This window comes from Macaca thibetana, chromosome 14 (genome assembly GCF_024542745.1).
Source record: "Macaca thibetana thibetana isolate TM-01 chromosome 14, ASM2454274v1, whole genome shotgun sequence".
NCBI lineage: Eukaryota > Metazoa > Chordata > Mammalia > Primates > Cercopithecidae > Macaca > Macaca thibetana.
This window is the reverse complement of record NC_065591.1, coordinates 115,027,285-115,045,675: the sequence shown is the minus strand read 5'-3', so window position 1 is coordinate 115,045,675 and position 18,391 is coordinate 115,027,285. Positions and strand designations below refer to the sequence as shown.

Sequence of the window (18,391 nt, the reverse complement as noted above, 5' to 3'; positions counted from 1 at the left end):
TTCCCTTTATGGGTTTTTTTTTCTTCTTCTTTTTTTGCGACAGGGTCTCACTGTTTCCCAGGCTGGAGTGCCCAGGCTGGAGTGCAGTGGCGGGAACTCAGCTCATTGCAACCTCAGCCTCCCGGGCTCAAGAGCTCATCCCACCTCACTCTCCTGAGTAGCTAGGAACACAGGCGCACGCCAGCATACCTGGCTAATTTTTGTATTTTAAGTAGAGATGGGGTTTCGCCATGTTGCCCAGGCTGGTCACGAACTCCTGGCCTCAAGCAATCCACCCACCTCGGCCAACCAAATTGCTGGGATGGCAGGCATGAGCCACGGTGCCTGGCCCCACTTTATAGGGTTTTAATGAAAATTAAATAAATCGACAAATGTAAGATACCTAGCACCAATGTTTGGCAAACCATGAATATTGGTTCCCTTTTGTTCTTCCCTCTACAAATTTAATCCCTCAGTTTCCTTTGTTTATTTGTTCTTACTTTTTGCTAGATTCTGTTACCTTCCGAGTTCTCAAGTTTCTCTTAGTTGTCTCTTCTTCTTTCTATATTTGCAATCTCTCCCTATCTAGATATTTCTTATTTATTGATAAACATATTCAAGTGATTTCTTTCTTTTCTTTTTAGAGATGGGATCTCGCTCTGTCCCCCAGGCTGGAGTGCAATGGTGTGATCACAGCTCACTGCAGCCTCAACCTCCTGCGCTCAAGTGACTCTCTCACTTCAGCCTCCCAAGTAGCTGAGACTGCAGGTGTGTGCCACCATGCCTGGCTAACTTTTTGCATTTCTATTTTTGTAGATATGGGGTCTCACTTTGTTGCCCAAGTCAGTCTTAAACTCTTGGCCTCAAGTGACCCTCCGGCCTTGGCTTCCCAACGTGCTGGAATTACAGGTATGAGTCACTTCCCCCAGCCTGACTTCCCTCTTTTGAAAGCTCTTTTTTTTTTTCTTTCTTCCCCTATAAGTTGTCATTCCATCTCCTTTTGTTTCTTTCAAATATAAAGTGTAGGGAGCTCAAACTCTCAGCTGCCTTCAAGTTCTAAACTCTGCTCAATGTTTCTATCTTGCTCCTATCCCATCTTCTTCCCCTGGGGCTTCACTGACACTATTTTTACCAAGATAATGAATGAAACCCCAAATCTTCACTCCAATGGCCTCTTTCCAATCCTCATCCTGCTCAAATTTTGATTACATTACCTTACTTTTCTGTCTTTCTTTCTTTTTTTTTTTTTGAGACAGAGTCTCTCTGTGTCACCCAGGCTGGAGTGCAGTGATGCGATCTCAGCTCACTGCAACTTCCACCTCCTTGGTTCAAGCAATTGTCGTGCCTCAGCTTCTCAAGTAGCTGGGATTACAGGTACGCACCACAACGTCCAGCTAATGTTTGTATTTTTTGCAGAGATGGGGTTTCACCTTGTTGGCCAGGCTGGTCTCGAACTCCTGGCCTCAAGCAAGCTGCCCACCTTGGCCTCCCAAAGTGCTGGGATTACAGCTATGAATCACTGTTCCAGCCTTAACTTAACTTTCAGTCCTGCCTTTTCAGTACATTTTATCTTCAGTTATGGCCATTGACTTAGTTCAGATAACATCAAGCTAGAATATTAATGCAGTCTAGGGCCCTCCTCTTTCTTTTCTTTTTTTTTTTTTTTTAAGATGTAGTTGTGCACTGTCGCCCAGGCAGGAGTGCAATGGTGCAATCTCGGCTCACTGCAACCTCCACCTCCTGGGTTCAAATGATTCTCCTGCCTCAGCCTCACGAGCAGCTGGGACCATAGGCATCCACCACCACGCCCAGCTAACTTTTGTATTTTTTTTTTTTTTTTTTTTTTTTGAGACGGAGTCTCGCTCTGTCGCCCAGGCTGGAGTGCAGTGGCGCGATCTCGGCTCACTGCAAGCCCGCCTCCCGGGTTCAACTTTTGTATTTTTAGTAGAGACGGGGTCTCACCATGTTAGCCAGGCTGGTCTCGAACTCCTGACCTCGTGATCTGCCTGCCTAGGCCTCCCAAAGTGCTGGGATTACAGGTGTGAGCCACCACGGCTGGCCCTGGCTCCTCCTCTTTCTTTCCACAGCCTCCATCATCCACCTGTTACCAAATTTTAATGACTATTCTTTAAACTAACTCTCAGATCTGGATGATACTTTCCAATCTTTCTTGCCAGAATCCAAACTCCATCAGGTCTCACCTGGACCACTCAGCAGCCCCCTTCATGGCATCTGGACATAACTTTGAACTGTCCTTGTTTCTGTTCATCTTCCGCATTGCTTCTAGAGTTATATTCCTAAAAAACTAATCTGTTCTTCTTACCCTCCTGCTACCAAAAAAAAAAAAAATGGTGTTGCCTCAGTTAACTACAAGCTGCATAACTGGACCTTCACAAGTGGCTCCAACTCCATCATGCTGGCCTCATTGCCTCTCTTACAGATGCCTTAGAGTCTGACTAAATGACTCTTCATGAACACGTCACATACCTCACAACTCCATGTTTTTGCACATGCTATCCCATCTGCCTGAAATACAATTTCACCCTTCTCCGTCTGGATCACGCCTACTCACCTTTTAGAACCCAGCTAAAATATAACCTCTTCTGAAAAAGCCTTCTCAGATTCAACTGGGCTATTCTGCTCACTGCTTTGGACTTGGTGTTCCTATGACACTCATTCTTACCTCTTCATAGTCATTAATAAGGTGTCTAACTCTTCTGCTTTGTGTTTATCTTCCTTCCTAGACCGTGAGCTATATGAAGAAAGAATTATGTCTTATTCAACTCTGTATCCTCAAGACCTACCTTGTTTCTATTTTTGTTTTTGTTTTTGAGACAAGGTCTTGCTCTGTTGCCCAGGCTGGAGCACAGTGGCACAATCATGGGTCGCTGCAACCTCAAACTCTTGGGCTCAAGTGATCCTCCCACCTCAGCCTCCCAAGTAGCTAGGACTACAGGTGCATGCCATCATGTCTGGCTAAGTTCTTTATTTTTGTAGAGAAATGGTCTCACTAAGTTGCCCAGGGTGGTCTGGAACTCCTGGTCTCAAGCAATCCTCCCACCTTAGCCTCCCAAAGTGCCGGGATTACAGGTATGAGCCACCACACCTGGCCCATTGTTTCTTGTTTAACAAATGTTTGTTGTAATAATCTAAAATGATAATGTGGAAAAAATGACAGAAATAAACAAGAACAGAATAATATTGGAGCAAGAACATATTACACCTTGTCCACAATTGGTAGAGATAAGATACCCCAGTAGAAAAGAACAGAAGACAAGAGCACTTCACCAGTGCTCTGAAAAACCTAGATTCCAATCCATCAACACACTTCTTTCCATTGCCCACAGAGGAATAAAACCCATAGAAAGTACGAATGTCTGTGTTCTTCTTACTCCTATTTCATGCTTGTTTGTACTGTCTTTCGTCTTCTCTAAAGATCAATTGCCAAAACTTGATCACAGTCCCATCATTTCAGTGCAGTTATACAAGGTAGCCCAAAGGTTGGATACCTAAATTAAATCTGGCTGTTGCTAAGAGATATCAGGCTTCAGATAGAAAAGTCAAAACCCAGTACTAGCATTACGCACCCAGGTCCATGGGGCATGCAGGTGTCTTAAGAATTATACTTTAGGAGAAAGAAAAGGAATAGACAAAATTATGTTTTAAACCTAATTTTATAAGTCCTCTAGCCTCATCACAATTGGGCCAACACTCCAAGAAAATAGCCCTACTGTTCCTGCTAACTTGTTCCTGCTTTTTGACATTCAGCTTGGGTTGATCTAACTGCTAAATAAAGCCATCAGCACAGCCTTTTTACCTGGGTGTGCACTTTCTCAGACAAATAGCAGGAAGTTCGTGCATGCAAAAGACAAGCCAGGACCAGAAATTAGCATTTTCTATTGATTGCTGCCAACTGAGTTCACATGGAGGGAATGGCCCCAGCCAAGATGAAGAAAGACTTCAAAAAGCCAATTTATAGAGGCTTAAATCCTAAGAGACTTGCCTCTGCTTTCTTTTGGAAGTGGTGGCCTCCCTCAAATTCTGCTATAATTTATTTGCCTTACAGAAATTTATTTAAACACTGGTTCAGCTGGAGCAGGCTATGGGGCAGAAGTCACCTTTACAGATAATATACATAAAAAAGGAGGGAGATCACAGTTACAAGGAGCAGGTATAATGCCAACTTTTATTCAGCATTTTCTCTGACTTAGATGTCAAGAAAACTTGGCAATGAGTAACATGTCAAAACCTAGAAGAAAGTCAGTAGGCCTCCAGAAAACTGATATAGGCTACTTCACTGTTCTGAATTCCTTTAATTCAATTTGCACAGGTATCTGTATTTTAGGGAATCCCCTTATATATCAACTGCAGCGAGATGCTTGTAGACCCCTACCTGCAGAGGAGGAGAACTAATGACAGATGATAGGAAAAGTTATAAGAAAAAGATGGCATTGAAAATATAGGTTAGGCCAGGCACGGTGCCTCATGCCTGTAATCCCAACACTTTGGGAGGCTAAGGCGCGTGGATCACCTGAGGTCAGGAGTTCGAGACCAGCCTGGCCAACGTGGCGAAACCCGTCTCTACTAAAACTACAAAAATTAGCTGGGCGTGGTGGCACATGCCTGTAATCCCAACTACTGGGGAGACTGAGGCAGGAGAATCTCTTGAACCCAAGAGGCGGAAATTGCAGTGAGCCGAGATCACGCCACTGCGCTCCAGCCTGGGCAACGATGTGAGACTCTGTTAAAAAAAAAAAAAGGAAAAAAAAAGAAAAGAAAGAAAGAAAATGTAGGGTAGAATCTACAAGGATAGCATGGTGTGGAAAATCATAGTTTAAAAATAGAACATTGGTTTGCCACTTACTGTCAATGTGATTTGGGGCATCCTGTCTCTAGGCCTCAATTTCTGCAACTATAACGTGAGTAATAACAGTTCCTTATGCAAAATATTTTTATGACAATTAAATAAAATAGAATAGTGCTGTAAGCAATAAGTTATGATACAAATGACATTTTAGTAGCAATAAAATAAGAATAATGAAGAGTTCAAAGGTGCTTTTGTTTATTGGCCATACTCATGAGAGGGTTAACCATGCCATCCTCACTAGGAAAATGAAAGACTTTGTATAAATTCTCTACTTCCAAACAAGTTGAGAAACTTATTTTGCAAGTTTGTTTTTTGAAAGACTAGAGCCTGAAGAGGTTCAGGGCCCAAGTACAGAGTCTGGGGAAAAACACATGCCAAAGCAGCAATGGGGACAGTCACGTTCAGCTTGTGGGACTGCCAGTGAGAAACAGTTCAACTCTGGAGCATGGCTGAGTAGAGAGACCTGAGAGATGGAGCCTTATATCTGGGAAGCCATACTCTGAAAATGACAGTAGTAAAGGAAGTTCTGACCTGAGTTTATCTTATTCCTCTTCTTCCTCAGTGTGCATAAAAACATTCCTTGGTTTCAAAGCTATGCCAGATGAACTGTCTGAATCAGATAGGCAAGAACAAGGAATGGTGAGAGAAAATGCACACGGATGCCTAATTAGAGGAGGAAAAGGAAAGAAGCTTCTGCCTTCCCCTTAATGGACTGTCAATCCTGCCTTTCCTCAGGTCCTTCAACACACACTCGGATGGCTCATGCCGATGCTCTCAATCGCTCCCTGCGTCAGAGACGAAGATACCTTTTTATAGTCACTGCAGGGAATAGTCTCTGGCTAGTAAACCTGTTTCATTTCAGAGGGAAAGATCAACCACTACAAGGCTAGCTGGCAGGAAGTAGCGCTCCTTTCCGAGTCCAACGGTGCCACCCATCACTCCCTTGGAAGTCAGACTGACTCAATATCACTCTTCATTGCTATCTAGTCTAGGTACTGAACTTGTAAAAACAGCATTTTAAAGGTTAATAGCTGGGGAATTATATAACCCTTCAATATATAAGGAAAAAGAGCCCATAAATACCCTGTTAAACACAAACATGTGCATGGCAGTAAGAAGCCTGAGGCCGGACGCGGTGGCTCAAGCCTGTAATCCCAGCACTTTGGGAGGCCGAGACGGGTGGATCACGAGGTCAGGAGATCGAGACCATCCTGGCTAACACTGTGAAACCCCGTCTCTACTAAAAATACAAAAAACTAGCCGGGCGAGGTGGCGGGCGCCTGTAGTCCCAGCTACTCCGGAGGCTGAGGCAGGAGAATGGCATAAACCCGGGAGGCGGAGCTTGCAGTGAGCTGAGATCCGGCCACTGTACTCCAGCCCGGGCTACAGAGCAAGACTCCGTCTCAAAAAAAAAAAAAAAAAAAAAAAAAAAAAAAAAAGAAGCCTTCTGAACAGTCTCACGTTTTTACATCTACCCAACCAACCATGTCCGATTAATTGGTCCCCTTAACATGCGTTGTTGGTTTGTGTTTTTGTTTTCCTTCAAAGGAATGGTTATGTGCAAAGGGGCATGCATTTAATTGCTACTAAATCTTCTGGGACTTAAGGAAGTAAGTCCGTGTCTAAACCAATAAAATATCATCTGCTTTGTGTTCTCACCAAGTACTAGATGTGCATCATTATGCTAGCTTCCTAAGCACTGTCCCATCAGCAAAGTACACACCAGCTTCCCTAACCAGACCAACAAATAGAGTGAGTGCCCAAATTCTAAGCAAGGCTTCCACTCAGGGCAAGTTCAGCCAAAGTGAGCCATTTTTAGCCGCCAATGAGATCTCCAAGGAGAACTGAACCACGAGGGCTCACAAAGTCTGGAATCAAACCCAGTGCCAAAAAAAAAAAAAAAAAAGAGTATGAGAGGGGAAATGCTAAACTCCACCAGAATTCGGTGAACTGGAATTCTTCTTGCTAACAAGCTCAAAAGCCAGATAACAAGGTTCCTTTCTCACTTCTGCCCACCCTCATCAAAGCAGTGCTTTACAAGCGGTTATCAAAGCCCAGGCTTCATGTCTGCCACGCTCTTGAGGATACCTTCTTATATGATTAAATAGAATATTATGCTAAATATTCAGCCACCCCAGCACTGGCTGTGTGGGTGGTGTGCTGGATAAAATCTTCATGAAAACGCCATCACGGGGTCATTTGTTTAATTTCCATTCTGCAAAATATAAAAATAGAACGAGCTGCCGTGAGGGGTTGAGGCTTGACAGCTTCAATGAGAAGCCTCCAAAGCACAAAAACCATGCTGTTCTGCTGGCTCACTTGCATTCTCCCTCTGCCAGAGGAAAACGGGGAAGAGAAAAAACCCGAAAGCAAGGTGCTGCTTTCACTTATCTTCTGCTCTTTTCCCCTCTTTGGCCTTTTCTTGCGTTCGCTCGCTGCATCTTCCTCTTGTTCCATCTGTTTCCTCTCCCTCCTCCTCCTTGGCTTGCTTCCTCTCTCCACCGCCCCACCCTCCCCTACCTCATCATTTCTATGTGTCATTTCTCTTTCTCTCCTTCCCAGGGACTGGTTCTCCTCCCATGCTTCCTGCACCCTCACCAGGGCTGCCCTTGCCTTCCGGGGCAGCCTGTATCTCCAGGTTTGCTGGATCTCACAAACTTTTCTAGGAATTGCTTCCTTCCATCCCCGCCTCTACCCCATCCCCTACCCCTTCCCCTAGTCCCAGACATGGAATATGTCTAGAAAGATGGGATTTCAGAGATCAGTTAGATTGGATGGCAGATGAGCTGCAAAGATGACCTTTTCATACTTCCTCATCCAGATTAATATGTTTACTATCCATTGAGCTCAGCATCTCATGGGGTGGGGGGCGCAGGCAGGTAGTACATCACTGGTCTTGTGTTTTTGTACAAATCAATTTTTATTTTTATGAAGCTTTTTTAAAAAAATAAATGCAAGTTGCACTCTCCAATTCCGACCCCTGCAGCCCATGGCCACCCCCAAATTAACCCTGTTGCAAGCTTGGCTCAGAAAGGAAAAAATTCTCTTTTACCAGAAGCTCCAGAGTTGCACCAAAAGCCCATGAGGGTGCTGAGAGGAGAAAGATACTTCCTACTTTATGCCCATTAGGATCTCAAAAAGGTCTCACCATTTGACCTAGTTTCAAACCAAAGGATTCAGATTGTTTCAAGCCAGTTAGAATGGCTGATGAAACCAACACACTTTAGCTCATTCAGTATGCCTAGAATATGCCTAGAATGGGTTCTTCACCTGTGGTGCTCATGAACAACTGGAGATATTCCTCTCCCCTGCTGTAGCTCACCAGCAACTTTCTGAAGACAACATCGCTGTTGGTTTAAGGAAAGCCTAAGAAGAAAGATGGTTAACAGACCACTATGTCACAGATTCATCAATGTCAACCCATCCTAGAAAAGTACTTAAGTATCTTATAGATCCGTATATGAGTCTGCTGCCACATGGTCCACCATCTAATAAATACTGTTCTCATCCTACCAAATGAGACTTTAATAAATTAAAGTGGCCCTCATAAGACTGTGTGCCTACTTACGATCCCATTTCCTAAAATACTTTCTCTCTCTCTTTCTCCGCAGTAACACTGTTTCCACTCCTCCTGCCTGTTATTGGCATTCATTATGCAGATGCGCAATGCAGACCCGCCAGGTATGAAGCAGAGCAGATACTGGAGTATACCTTAGAAGTATACTTAGAAGTCAGAGTCTGTATACACCAAAATAAAGGGTATATGGAACTCTTACAGCTAAAAGATATGTGCGGTGTTTCTGGTTTGTACGTATTGATCAAATCAAGGAACGAAGGCTTTTCTTACCATTTGAAGAATGACCATGCCTAGACAGGAAAAGAAATGTGTTTCCCAATGCACCAATCCACAGGTGCAAAAGGGGGAAAGGAGAAGAAGAACGAAACACTCTTGATCAAGCTGAAAGATCCATGAAAAGCAAGAGAATAAAGTGCAGCAGACACCCCAGGAGAAAGTGACCTCTTCTGCAGGGCAAGCAGAATGGGTGACAATGCCTAGCAATGTCGTAAACAGCAGCCCAAGGCCACAAACACTGAAAACTGCATGCCAGCTGTGCAAAAGCAGCAGACAGTGGGAGCAGCGCGGTGGAAACACCTCCGGAGTGCAGCTGCAGACCTGGGGCTGGTGATTTCAGTGACAAGCATACATATTACAGATGTGTGCATTGAGAGGGGCCACCAATGAGCTAATCTGCAAGGACATCAAATGACTACTATGGTGGAAAAGCAAAGGCTGGAAGGAGATGGCAGGGACAAATACCATCTCCTAAGAAGGATGTGTTTTCAGCCAGGTGCAGTGGCTCATGCCTGAAATCCCGACACTTTGGGAGGCCAAGGTGGGTGGATCACGAGATCAGGAGTTTGAGACCAGCCTGGCCAACATGGTGAAACTCCATCTCTACTAAAAATACAAAAAATCAGCCGAGCATGGTGGCAGGCGCCTGTAATCCCAGCTTCTGGGGAGGCTGAGGCAGGAGAATCACTTGAAACTGGAAGGTGAAGGTTGCAGTGAGCTGAGATTGCACCACTGCACTCCAGCCTACGCAACAAGAGCGAAACTCTGTCGAAAGAAAAGAGAGACAGAGAGAGAGAGAGAGAGAGAGGAAAAAAAGAAGAAAGAAAGAAAGAAAGAAAGAAAGAAAGAAAGAAAGAAAGAAAGAAAGAAAGAAAGAAAGAAAGAAAGAAAAGAAAGAAAGAAAGAAAGAGAAAGGAAGGAAGGAGAGAAAAAGAGAGAGAAAGAGAGAAAGAAAGGAAGGAAGGAAGGAAGGAAGGAAGGAAGGAAGGAAGGAAGGAAAGAGAGAGAGAAAGGAAGAAAGGTAGATGTTACTTCATTCCAGGCCTATGATCATTGAACACAGCTGATCAAGCATCCAAATTGGGCACTCACTTTTTGTGACAATGTCAAATTGGCACCCCAGATTGACTAGGTTTTGATCAGTTGCTCATACTGGTTTCTTTCCAACACTGTCACCAAAGCACAGCCCCAAACCTCCAAAACCAAACAGCTTTTGAGCATGGATGGAAAAAACTAGAACTGCCACATGCCCTTTCAAGACCCTGGATCTCTTGAACACCAGTGACACCCAGCAGAACTCTTCATCCAAATTGCAAGGTGAGGATGAGATCTCCTGAGCAAGTTACAAATAAAGGCGCCAAAGGAAGGGGCCTTCAGGCAAACACTGGAGACCTCACTGTACACCATCAAAGGCAACTAAGGCTCTAAGATGCAGTGAAGGTGACATAAATAGGGACATTCAGTGCGAGCAAGAGACATGATCTTCAAGTAAGGAACAAAGACAGGAGGCATAGCTGAATAGAGGGAATAAGAGTTACATGTCTACACTTTCCTGTCTAACCTCCTAAATATTATTAAATGAAAGAGAGAAGGGAGAGAGATAGGTGTGTGTTCCACTAGGAAGCAGGAGTGCCTCTCGTTGACTATGTCTGTTCCACAGTGAGTTTCTATATCAGATTAGGAGTACAGTGGGATCTTGGGGTAATTTTCAACCTATTTCTACTACTCAGTTTCCTGAACTCAAAGAGAGAGCCCCAGCTGAGATCCGCCCCTCTTAAAAAGTTTCCAGGAGAAGGGCCCCTCATCCATAAAATACTGCAAACACTATTTGTATCTCCAAAAGGTGATGTGCCCATGTGGGTGTTGGCAGAGGAGAAAGCTCAGCCCCCTGCACAAATTTCTTTGTCCTCGCCCAGAGTAGTGGGAGTTTTACATCTGCTGCTGTCATGAAACATTTTATTATTTTTTACAAGCCTTTTTAAAAATTATTATTTCCTAGGAGGAAAAAAAAATCTAGAGATTTGACAAGCATTCGTGATATGTACAGTCCTCCCACCTCTTCAATACTGGGCCTTGGGTGGAGTTGCCCCTCACAGGTGCTCCAGGCCCACCAGAAACGAAAGCCTGGGGGCAGGCAAGCAACTGTTTGTTCTTGTTACCTTGGTGCCTGCATATCCTGCTGAGGAACTTTTGAGGAATGAAGTTTATCCAGGCACGAGGTTGGCTGATGGATGCAAACAAGTTGTTTGGGCTCTAAAAACTTCATTCTCATGACCACACCTTCTCATTCCTTCATCTACTCTACAAGAGTAACTCTGTTTTCCCTGGGATGGAGCCTCTCACTTCCACCCTCAGAGGAAATGAGAAGTGGAGCCTTTTCCTTATCTCCCTAGGTACCTCCATGATGGACACTTTGTCTTTTTGCCAAATCTTGGACTTCTACCATGCAAGCAGAATAGGCATAATAAGACTGATGAGGCAGCCAGGTAGGGAGATGGCAGCACTGCCCAGAACAAGGGAAGCCAGTGCTTCCAGTTCAAACTTTTGCCAGCAAGATAGAGAGAAGGAGAGGCAATCTCCACGCTCAACCAGCCCTGTCCCCACTACCTGTTCTGTGCACATCTCCAGTACTGAATGGAGAAGGAAGCCAGCTGAGCCACCTCCAGAAATTCATGGAGGAGATAATCTATCTCAGAGGTTTCCTGGGGACACCAACTCTCAGGTGCAGGACGCCTCAGCCAAACCATAATCCATGTTAATAGCTTTACGTGGCCCTCGGGTAACTTTGATGTTTCACTAAGAAAATTCGGATGTAACAGCACCCCCACCCCCCACTCCAATGTTTCCACAGCCTCCAGTTTCACCCGGATCCCTCACCATCACTCGGCATCCATGTGTGTTTCTCCTAGGGCTCAGGAAGGTCAGGAAGTTCTTACCTGGATCTGCTGGGAGAGGCACTCATGTGGACACCCGGTCCGGGCGCGCGGCGGTCAGCAGCGTCCAGGGCACACCAGCTGCTGGCTACTGCTCACCACGTCTCCCCGCGAGCTTGGCTTTGCAAAGAGGAGAGCCAGTCCCATCTGGAGGAGCGGAGGAGGAGCGCGGAGCCTGAGGACACCCAAACCCGAGCGGCGGGGTCGCGCTGGAGCCCAGCTCCGCGCACTCTCGCTGCGCCCGGGCGCGCTGCACCCTCGGAGCCGGGACGGCCGGCTGCTCCCAGGCGCGGCGGGGGCCGCTGGGGCGGGAGGAAGCGGAACTCGCCCGCTCTCCGTGGGCTCGGAGCTCCCACTGCCTCGGAGGCTAGGTGTCACCGCACCGCGTTCCGTCTTTCTCTCTGTACACTAATATTGGCCCCTCCCTGTGCATCTACGTTTCTTCAATGTCCGCCCCGACTCTACCTCTGTGGTTTCCGCTCCTGTCTCCGGCTCTCCGGTCTCAGTCCCTCTCTCTCCCCTTTCATTCCCCCTCTCTCCTCTCTCTGTCTCTCTCCTCCCCTCACCCTCCCTCTCTGGGTGAAGCCTGCTGCCTGGATTCTCCCGGTATTGCCTCGCTCCAACATTTAGCACTGCAGTGTAACTCGGGGACATACAACCAGACCGTTTGTTTAAAACCAACCCTTAAAATCAGACCATTAAGTTTAGTACGGAAACCAGCGCCAGAAGCGCCGCTGCCTTGCAGCTAGGAGGAGACAGTAGCCCATCTGGAAACCAGATTATCATGTTCCACGGGAAGATATGGAAAAGGTGTAAGAAGGCGAATGGCAGAGATGAGCAGGAGTGCACAGGTGACCCGGAGGATCTTCACGATGGGGAAGCATCTGGACTGGATAGTGTTGAAAGCATGGCACTGCAAAACAGGAGGACACCAAGGAGTCGTCAGGTTCAAAGCGCTCATTTTGCAGATGAGAAAACTGAAGCTCAGAGAGGTCCAGGATCACACAGCTAGCTAGGGAGGCAGAGACTTGAGTTACCCCATTGCCAGGGCATCCAAGTTCCCAAACCTGGAAAAGAACACGTTTACCTGGGACTGGGTGTTGGGTGGCCTGGGAGGTAGGGTTGTCAGTCTAATTTATGCCAAGGGCATCCATGTCTCTGGGAGGTTGCCTGAGCCCATGAAGAAAATGCGATCAGCTGATTTACAAGTTCACACCCCACTCTCAGCAGAACCACTTCTAAGCCCTCTCCTTGTAGGAAGACCAGGAAGAATGAAAACCACCAGAGGTGCCACAGTGCTGATTTTGTTGGCGACCACTCTAAAAACTTGAAAGGGTGAAATGACAAATCTTTCTTCATTGCTTTCTCCCAGAGACCCAGCTAACAAGATCTGCTTTTTAAAACCCCCATTTTCCACTTATTACTTTCCATCCTCCTCTCCACCTTTCATGTCATTCTAACCACTCTCTGACACAGATATTTTTATGTTACCCACAAAAGAGACACATTTTCCCCCATTTGCTTCTTACACCTACACTAAAATACTACCTAGTGGTGAGAGCTTATAAATCAAAAGAGATTTCTCACTGGAAGACTGCCGAGGGGGTTGTGGCACTAATTTTCCTTTCCCAGAAGATGCTATTATCCCTGGCAGAGTCTTCTCCCTCCCAATGTCCTTCTCTCGGACATTCACTGGACTCCTCTGGAACTACTTCTCAGGGCACCCTCTCTCCAGATCCTTCCGACCAGGTGATTTCCAATATTTTGCATGCACTCATACACTCTCTTTTGGGAAGTCGTGATAACCTATTCCACAATTGCGTGCACTGAGGTAACTCAGAGAATAATGAAAGCTCCCTTGCAGTTATACTATTAATCAAGAAGAGTTCTTTAGTCAAATTGTGGCCTTTGAGAAGCCGATTGCCGAGTAAGAGTTTGAACTCTGGGGCTGAAAATGCGAACGTTGGCCTGTATCATCTCCAGGCCTCCTAGCTCCATGAATCTATGATGATGACTGAATCTACAGGACATGATGAAAAATTAAAACACATGGAAAACACGGCGAGGCATGGTGACTCATGCCTGTAATCCCAGCACTTAGGGGGGCCAAGGCAGGCAGATCACTTGAGGCCAGGAGTTCAAGACCAGCCTGGTCAACATGGCAAAACCCTGTCTCAACTAAAAATACAAAAATTAGCCAGGCGTAGTGGCATGCACCTGTGGCCCAGCTACTCTGGGGGCTGAGGCATGAGAATCACTTGAACCTGGGAGGCAAAGATTGCAGCAAGCTGAGATTGCGCCACTGCACTCCAGCCTGGGCAACAGAGTGAGACTCTGTCTCAAAAAACAAAAACAAAAGCAAACCACATAGAGAACACATTCCTAGATTCTGAGACTTTAAAATTAAAACACCAATGGTCTATTAGTTCCAACCTCTTGATTTCCAGTTACCAGAAGTGTGATTCTGAGCAAGTTTTAAACTTTTTTAAGCTTCATAGGGTTGCAAAGATTAACATAACATCTTTAAATTTTCTGTTACATAGTAAGTGGTAAATAAAAATGTTAAATTACTTTTCTTTCTTTCTTTCCTTCCTTCCTTCCTTCTTTTTTTGAGACTGAGCCTTGCTCTGTTGCCCAGGCTGGAGTGCAGTGGTGCAATCTCGGCTCACTGCAGCCTCTGCCCTGTGGGTTCCAGCGATTCTCCTGCCTCAACCTCCTGGGTAGCTGGGATTACAGGCGCACACCACCACGTCTGGCTAATTTTTGTATTTTCAGTAGAGACGGGGTTTCGCCACGTTGGCCAGGCTGATCTTCAACTCCTGACCTCAGGTGATCCACCTGCCTCAGCCTCCCGAAGTGCTGAGATTACAGGAGTGAACTATCGCACCTGGCCTTTGCTTCTCTTTCTAAACTGCTCAAAATTGATCTCTACCTGGAAGCATTCCAACTACATCTCAATCACTCATGATCTCATTAATCCTTTACTTAAGATCCTTTTAAACCAGTTTATTTCATTTAAATGTACTTTTATCTTTTCCATATTTCCTTTTTTATTTGGCAAAAATTTATTAAACATTTATTATGTGCTGCCAGGTACTATACGCTGTTTTAACCTACATGTATTTCTTTTATCTAATTTAATATTCTAGCCAGGCATGGTGGCTCACACCTGTAATCTCAGCACTTTGGGAAGCCGAGGCAGGAGGATTGCATGAGTCCAAGAGTTCTATGTTCACAACACCATCTCACAAAAAATATAAAAATTAGCCAGGCGAGGTGGTGTACACCCGTGCTCCCTGCTGCTAAAGAGGCTGAGGTAAGAGGATTGCTCGAACCTGGAAGGTTGATGCTGCAGTGAGCCATGATCATGCCACTGCACCCTAGCCTGGGATGACAGAGGGAGACCCTGTCTCAAAAAATAAAATAAAATAAAATTCCCAGAATTAGGAATGTATTTTCTCTGTTTTAATCTTTCCTCATGTCCTGTGGATATAGCCATAGTCACAGATACATTGAGCTAGAAGGAGGCCTGGAGATTACACAGATCAACTTTCTCATTTTACAGCCCAAAGAGGAAAACTGATGTACACACATCGATAAAGCTGAAATGGAGCTAGTCTTTGGCCTCCTAATCCAGTGTCCTTTGCACTATGCAAACATTTCTTGACATCTGTTCCATGGAACACTATTTCCTTGCAATATTAATAGATGGCATTCCAACAAAGGGTTCTACGGCCAAGTGTGTTTGGGAAATAATGAGTTAAGCAAAGTAAATAAGTCATTTTTCATTTGGTTTTTTTTTTTAATTGCAAGGCTTTTCAGAGCCTTTACTATGTTTATGGGCATCATGAATTTCCAAGAGAGGGATATACAGTGTCTTAGTTATTAATATTGAATCAGGAAATCCTTCCTTGTAGAACATCTTGAGGAATTAATGATCTAAGACACAAATTTAGGGAACACTATGCTACACCCTGAAAACACCAGCAGCCCGTGTGACTGCCCAGTCTTTGTGACCTCCACAGAGAAGACCAGTTAGTGTTAACTCATCCTAGGCATTTGGTGAGTGCTGTTTCTAGGTCTAGAAACTTACCAGGTTAATGCGTCCGTAGATCAAAGGGGAACACGTCACCCTGGGTATGCTCTTCTCTGAGTTCCTTGCTTGGCATGGAGAAAGGGAAAGCAGTGGCTTCAGTCGATCTCCCCTGTTTGACAGACTTGGCCAAGCTGCAGAGATACAGTTTTCTGTCCCTGCTTTTCCCTTCTGTCCTCCCAGGGCAAATTTTCAGACCACTTGGGCTGTATAGCAAGGTGGTTAAGAGCATGGATTTTAAAGCTAGACCTTCCTAGGTATTAATCTCATCTGTATTTCTCACTAATTTTGGGATACTGGACAAGTTGCTTAACCTCTTAAGCCTCGGTTGTCTCATTCATAAAATCAGCATAATAACACTAGACAATAATATTGTCGTATATAAACCCCTGGCACAGAGTTAACACCCAAAACTCTAGCAGTATTCCTAAGTCATAGAGCATTGTTGTCAATATATAGCTTGGTGATACAGAGAGTTGTGCTGAACCCAAGAGCTCACAGAACCCAGAACGCAAAGTCAATCTTTCTCTTTCTTTTCTTCCTAGGCAGTACTAAGCCTATTATAGTCATCCCAACAACTGCTGTGTTCCTCCAGAGCTAGGAGGAAACGAGTACTAGATACTTTGAGTAAGCTCCAAAATATCTCAGTAGTAGATACTTTTGAGCAAGCCCAGAAATGAACAAAAAAGGATACTAATTGTTCATATAATTAAAAGCTTCCTTTAATTGAGCAGCTACTAAACACCAGGCACTGTGCTAGGGAATTTACAATAATCTATCTATATCTATATCTATATCTATATCTAATCTAGCTATACTCCTTACAGCCACTTCAAGAGGGAGGTAACCATATCCTTACTTTGAAAATTTAGAAAAAAAAAACCCGAAAGTTTAGAAAATGTATGAAGTGAGACACCAAATTAATCCAACGACAAAATGTAAAACTACCAGCTTCCCTGTAGTCATTTCAGCCTTAGGTGAATGTAGGCATATTGTGTACTAGAACACACTTTATGGGACGTGGTGGGGCTGGGAATGTTTCTCTTCTTCTGGAGCAATTGTGGAACAGATGTTAATTAATGCCCAATTAAGTTAGAAATGGAACCAAGCAAATTAGTTTCTCACTTGTGTCCCTCAAGGTCCTGCTCACCGGATTCTGTGTCTATCAGCCTAGAACATGGGAAGCTTCCAGGGCTCCCATTAGCCCACTAAAAGAAAACAGGGCATTAGGTGATCACAGAGGACATTTTGTATCAACAGAGAAATAAAGACATAATTTTCTTCCTACCACTAGTAGGAACACGAGCATGTGGAATGAGGACAGTGAATGAGAGCTTCCTCTTTCCCTCTCTTTCTCACCCAAAATATCCTTTTGGATCCCTCCACATGACCCTACCCTTCCTCCCCAGCAAGAAAGCCACATCTAGGGTGAAAACGTGACTCCTTCCCCCACTAAGTCACTGTCATTAGCTGTAGTTCATTCTTCCCAGTCCCTTCCCAGTGCAGTTAAGTCAAATCATCAGGTGACCTTTGGTAGCAGCCTTAGGATAAGAAAAGAGCCGGTTTTACCCACTCCAGGAGGTCAAAACCCCAACTCCTGACATAGAACACAACACTCTATTTTTGTCAAGGCAATTTGAAGAGACACCAAGCTAGTAAGAGAGAAAAGGCAAGAGAGAAGAGCAAAAGCTTTGTTATTTCTCCAGGTAAAATACAACAAGAAACTTCTATTGTAATAATGGCACCTGCAGAACTGAGATTGGAGAGGACAAAACCACCCAAATGTTCACATCCTCTCATCAAGGGATTCCACTGAGTTTCCCTTTCTCAGAAAGATCTGCAATGTGAGTGTGTGGATGTGTATGGATTAAGGGGCTAGGGTGGGTAGGGGGTGGATAAAAAGCCAACATTTTAAAATAACTACTACATTTCAGATATTGTACTGAGTGCTATCAATATAAGATTTTCTGTAACCCTCACAGTCACCCCGTGAAGTTCGTTTAATTATCTCTACTTTATAGAGATATCTACTTTATAGATAATTCTATAAATTAAGAATAATTTATAGAAAAGATGCTGATTCTTAACAATGGTTAAGTAACTTGCCAAAAGCCACATGGTAAGTATATAATGTGAGAATCGAAATCCTTTATGACACATAAGAATCTCTACTGTGTCTACTGTCTCACATTTGAATATAGCATTTCAGTGTAGCCACATTCTTGTTGGCTAGCAAACAATCTTTTCAGATAGATCCAACACTTCTCCCCATTTGTACAAAAGGAAGCTGAGGCTCAGAGAGGTGAAGGAAATTCATCGAGGTTAACACAGGTAGAAAATGGCAGTGCTGGTCTTGAATTCTGCCCCTCCACTGCTCTAGCAAAAGAGGCATTTTCCAGATTTTGGAATCCTAATGCCCTCATGAATCTAAAAACATATCATTCCTTAAAGAATGCTCCTGATAAATTTCCATGACCAAGCCAGTCATCAGAAAGGTCAAATGCTAGGGACAAAATTAAAAAAAAAAAAAAGGAAGAAAGAAAGAAAAGGCCATAGCAAGGCCAGATAACTCCTTGGGATTTCCAGCCATTGAGCAGAGTTTTCAGGAGCTAGAATCTTTCTCTCTGCCTCTCACAGACCCTCAGGCTAAATGTTCAGTTTTTGCT

At 44.6% G+C, this 18,391-nt stretch overlaps 1 protein-coding gene across 1 annotated transcript in view; it reads right to left on the bottom strand.

Moving 5' to 3' along the window:
* GRAMD1B (GRAM domain containing 1B) overlaps positions 1-12,014 on the bottom strand; it is a 274,826-nt gene extending 262,812 nt beyond the window's left edge. Inside the window, exon 1 of the mRNA XM_050755575.1 lies at positions 11,636-12,014. Coding sequence (XP_050611532.1) covers positions 11,636-11,661 — 26 coding nt within the window. The 5' untranslated portion in view covers positions 11,662-12,014. The remainder of the gene's footprint in view (positions 1-11,635) is intronic.
* Positions 12,015-18,391: the final 6,377 nt, after the last annotated feature.